Source organism: Corvus kubaryi, unplaced genomic scaffold, assembly GCF_017639235.1.
Source record: "Corvus kubaryi isolate FWS band 111438036 unplaced genomic scaffold, C.kubaryi_AGA036_p1.0 36979, whole genome shotgun sequence".
NCBI lineage: Eukaryota > Metazoa > Chordata > Aves > Passeriformes > Corvidae > Corvus > Corvus kubaryi.
Window position 1 is genome coordinate 1,455 of NW_024581001.1, and position 4,382 is coordinate 5,836.

The 4,382-nt window shown below is 62.7% G+C and overlaps 1 protein-coding gene across 1 annotated transcript in view; it reads left to right on the top strand.

Moving 5' to 3' along the window:
* Positions 1-955: 955 nt before the first annotated feature.
* DHDH (dihydrodiol dehydrogenase) overlaps positions 956-4,382 on the top strand; it is a 5,383-nt gene continuing 1,956 nt past the window's right edge. Inside the window, exons 1-7 of the mRNA XM_042020491.1 lie at positions 956-1,237; positions 1,703-1,814; positions 2,298-2,461; positions 3,037-3,289; positions 3,670-3,794; positions 4,022-4,172; positions 4,255-4,382. Of these exons, the coding sequence (XP_041876425.1) occupies positions 1,070-1,237; positions 1,703-1,814; positions 2,298-2,461; positions 3,037-3,289; positions 3,670-3,794; positions 4,022-4,172; positions 4,255-4,382 (1,101 nt within the window). The 5' untranslated portion in view covers positions 956-1,069. The remainder of the gene's footprint in view (positions 1,238-1,702; positions 1,815-2,297; positions 2,462-3,036; positions 3,290-3,669; positions 3,795-4,021; positions 4,173-4,254) is intronic.

Below are 4,382 nucleotides of genomic sequence, written 5' to 3' on the forward strand. Positions count from 1 at the left end.
CTGGGAGGGGTTACTGGCAGCACTGGTGGCACTGGGAGCCCTGGCTGCGGTCACTGGGGTCACTGGGAGGGGTTACTGGGAGCCCTCACTGGGAGCACTGGTGTCACTGGGCTTACTGGCAGCACTGGGGTCACTGGGGTCACTGGGCAGGGTTACTGGGAGCCCTCACTGGGAGCACTGGTGTCACTGGGCTTACTGGGGTTACTGGCAGCACTGGGGTCACTGGGGTCACTGGGCAGGGTTACTGGGAGCCCTCACTGGGAGCACTGGTGTCACTGGTCCCCCCCCCTCTCACCGCTCCGCCGCCCCGGGACCGCAGCGCCGCCGCCGCCATCGCTCCAGGCCCCGCCCCTCCCGCCTCAGCCAATGGGAACGCGCAATTCCATCCCGCCTCTCACCTATCCGCCAATAGCAACGCGCCGCTGTGCCCCGCCCACGCGCTCAGCCAATAGAAATGCGTCGTCCCACCCCGCCCCCACCCGCAGCCAATCGCAACGCGCTGCCGTGCAACCAATCAGCGGGTGCGTTGCGCACCCCGCCCCCCTGAAGCCACGCCCCGGCTGCTAATAAATTATTCGCCCTCTCGCTGCTCATTTGCATACTGGCCACGCCTCCCAGCGGTTTCTGACCAATGGGAGCGCGGCACGCGCGGAGGGGGCGCGGCCACTGCACGTGCGGGGGCGAATGAAAACCCCCGAGGGGACCCCGGGACCCCGAAATCCCCAAAATCCCCGAAATCCCCCAAAGCCAGGGACCCCCGGGACCCCCAAATCCCCGAGACCCACGGACCCCCGAAATCCCCCCAAATCCCCGAAATCCCGGGACCCCCGGGACCCCCGGAATCTCCCCAAAATCCCTGAATCCCCCGAAATCCCCCCAAATCTCCGAAGTCCCCCCAAACCCTCCCCAAATCCCTGGGTGCCCCCAAATCCTTTCCCCCCCTCCCATTTTGGGGTGCCTCACCCCTCCCCCATCCCTGCGTAGGTGGGGGGAGGGGCGCGGGGAGCTTCCCACGCGTGGGGGAGGGGCGGGCGCGGTCCCACTCCTGGATCGAGACTGGGACCGGGCCATGGATCGGGATCGCGACATGGATCGGGATAGGGTCAGGGAACCGGAGCCCCCCAAAACCCAGCCCGGGCACCCCCCCTGCCCCACCCGCTGGGGCATCTGCTCGGCCGGGGCCATCAGCCACGACTTCGTGGTGGCCCTGAAGACACTGCCGCCCTCGGAGCACACGGTGACACCGCGGGACCCTCTGGGGAGGGAGGGGACACCGCCCCAAATCCACGGGAAACCCCAAAAACCCATGGGAAACCCCAAAAACCCTGGGAGTTCCAAAAAAACCTCGGCGTGCCCCCAAAAACCCAGCCACTTAACCCAATGGCCTGGGTAGACCTGATGTCCCAAATGTTGGGGTCACCCGTGGATGTCCTGGATCCCCCAAATTCCGGATTTTGAGGTCTCCCCCAGACCTGGAAATCCCCTGAAAGCCCTGGATACCCCCCCAAATCCCCTGGGAACGCCCAAAACTTCGATGTGTCCCCAAAAACCTGGGCGTACCCCCCCCCGTCACGTAATGCCATTTCCTGGGTAGACCTGATGTCCCAGTTATTGGGATTCCCATTCATTTCTTAAAACTGGGAAGGATTTTGGGCTTTCCCGGGATTTGGGGTCGCCACGACCCCTCGCTGTCCCCTCACAGGTGGCGGCCGTGGCCGCCCGGGATTTGGGGCGCGCCCAGGACTTCGCGCGGCGCTTTGGGATCCCCCGAGCCTACGGATCCTACGAGGAGCTGGCCGAGGACCCCGACCTGGGTGCGACCCTATGAGGATTTGGGGGATCCTATAAGGATTTGAGATCTCCTGATGGGGTTTTGGGGTGCCCTGAAGGGGTTTTGCGGCATTTCAGGGTATTTTTAGGGGGTTTCAGGGTATTTTTGGTGCTCCCTGATGGTTTCTTTTGGCATTGGGGGTTTTTGGGGGTTTCTGATGGGGTTTTTTTGGAGGTCACGGTTTTTCTGGGGTGCCTTGATGGGGTTTTTGGGGTGTCCCCACCAGATGTGGTGTATGTGGGGTTTTTATGGAGTTTTTGGGTTTTATGGGCTTTTTGGGGTTTTTAATGGAGTTTTGGGGGATGTTTTAGAGTTTGGGGGGGGGATGTTACGGAGTTTTTATGGGGTTTTGGGGCTTTTTTTGGATTTTGCTTGTTTTCCTGGGGTTTTTTGGGGTTGGGGGTTTATTTGGGGTGCCCTAACGGTGTTTTTGAGGTTTGGGGGGGATTTCGGGGTGTTCCCGCAGATGTGGTGTACGTGGGGGTGGTGAACCCTGCTCACCTGCCCACGGGGCTGCTGTTCCTGCGCCGGGGCCGGGCCGTGCTCATGGAGAAGCCGATGGGGCTCGGGGCCCGCGAGGTTGCGCAGCTCGTGGGGACGGCGCGGGAACGGGGGGTCTTCCTCATGGAGGTGCGGCCGCATTCCCGATCCCAGTGACCCCAGTGATCCCAGAGATCCCAGTGACCCCAGAGATCCCAGTGACCCCAGTGACCCCAGTGACCCCAGAGATCCCAGTGATCCCAGTGATCCCAGTGATCCCAGTGATCCCAGAGATCCCAGTGATCCCAGTGACCCCAGAGATCCCAGTGATCCCAGTGATCCCAGTGACCCCAGAGATCCCAGTGATCCCAGAGATCCCAGAGATCCCACTTCTGGTGATCCCAATCATCCCATTCACAGTGATCCCATTCCTGTTGATCCCAGTGACCCCAGTGACCCAATTTCCAGTACTCCCAGTGCTTCCAGTTCCCAGTGCCCCCAGTCCTTCATTCCCAGTCCTCCCAATCTCCCATTCCCAGTACTCCCAATGCTCCCCATTCCCATCCCAGTCCTTCCCAGTCGCTCCCAGTCCCGTCCCAGTCTCTCCTAGTGCCATTTTTAACCGTAAGAGTCCCATTTCCTCCCCCAAAAGTGCCACGTTTTTAACTCCCAGTCCCTCCCACTCCCTCCCAGTGCTCCCAGTACCCCCAGTCCCTCTCCCGCAGGGGTTCTGGACCCGTTTTTTCCCGGCCTGGCGGCGGCTGCAAACCCTGGTGGCCGAGGGGGCTCTGGGGTCCCCCCTGGTGCTGCGGGGTGCGCTGGGGTTCGCCCTGGGGGGGGTCCCGCGGCTGCGTGAGCCGGGGGGGGGGGGGGGGGTCCTGCTGGACCGGGGGGGCTACGGGCTGCAGATGGCCCTGGCCCTGCTGGGGGGCGGCGCCCCCCCGTCCCTGCGGGCCCACGGCATCCTGCATGAAACGGGTACGGACTGGGACAAACTGGGATAAACTGGGGGGAAAAACGCCGTGCTTTTGGGTGGGGAAATGGCACTTTTAGGGTTAAAAATGGCACCGGGAGGCACTGGGACAGACTGGGGGAGCACTGGGAGGGACTGGGAGGAAAAAACGTGGCACTTTTGGGGGGAAAACCGGCACTTCCAGAGAGAAAAATGGCACTGGGAGGGACTGGGAGGGGATTGGGGGGCATTGAGGGGACTGGGAGCAGCTGGGAGCACTGGCAGGGGAATGGGGGGCACTGGGAGGGGAATGGGGGGCACCCTTTTCCCTCCATTTCTCCCTCATTACTTTCCTCATTTCCCCCCACCATTTTTCCCATCTTCCCTGGCTTTTTCCCCGTTCCAGGGGTGGATGAGTCGGTGTCGGTGACGCTGGAATTCCCCGGGAAGGGCCTGGCTGCGCTCACCTTCTCCATGGCCGCGGAGCTGCCGGGGGGCGCGGCCGTGGGAGGACCTCGGGGCTGGGCCGAGGTGACCCCAAAACCCGGGGATGACCCCAAAAGCAGCGTTTTTTTGGGGTTGGGGTTTCTTTGGGATTTTGTCAGTACGGGGTTTTTTTTTGGGGCGGCGCCGCCCCGCCCTTTGAGGGGGTTTGAGTTTTCTTTGGGGTTTTTTATTTGCCTGTAGAGGTTTTTTTGGGCTGTTTTAACTTTCCGGCGTTTTCTTGCCCTTGGGGTCATTCTGGGGGCCCCCCGCAGTTTCCCAGCCACATGAACTGCCCGACCGAGCTCCTCTTCGGGGGTCGCCGCGAGCTCTTCCCGCTGCCGCCGCCCTCGGAGCCCCTCAACTTCCCCCACAGCACCGGGCTGCGCTACGAGGCCCAGCACGTGCGGGAGTGCCTCCTGCAGGGTGAGCGCATCTGCGATTTTGGGGCAAAATCCTGGGATTCCGGGGGTCCAGTGACCGCTGACCCCTCTGGGCCCCCCCCCAGGACTGACTGAGAGCCCAGAGATGCCACTGGCCGAGAGCGAGGTCATCGCGCAGCTGCTGGACGAGGCCCGGGCCCAGGTGGGGGTGGCAGTGCCTACTGCCCACTCTGGAGTGACCTCTGACCCCCCC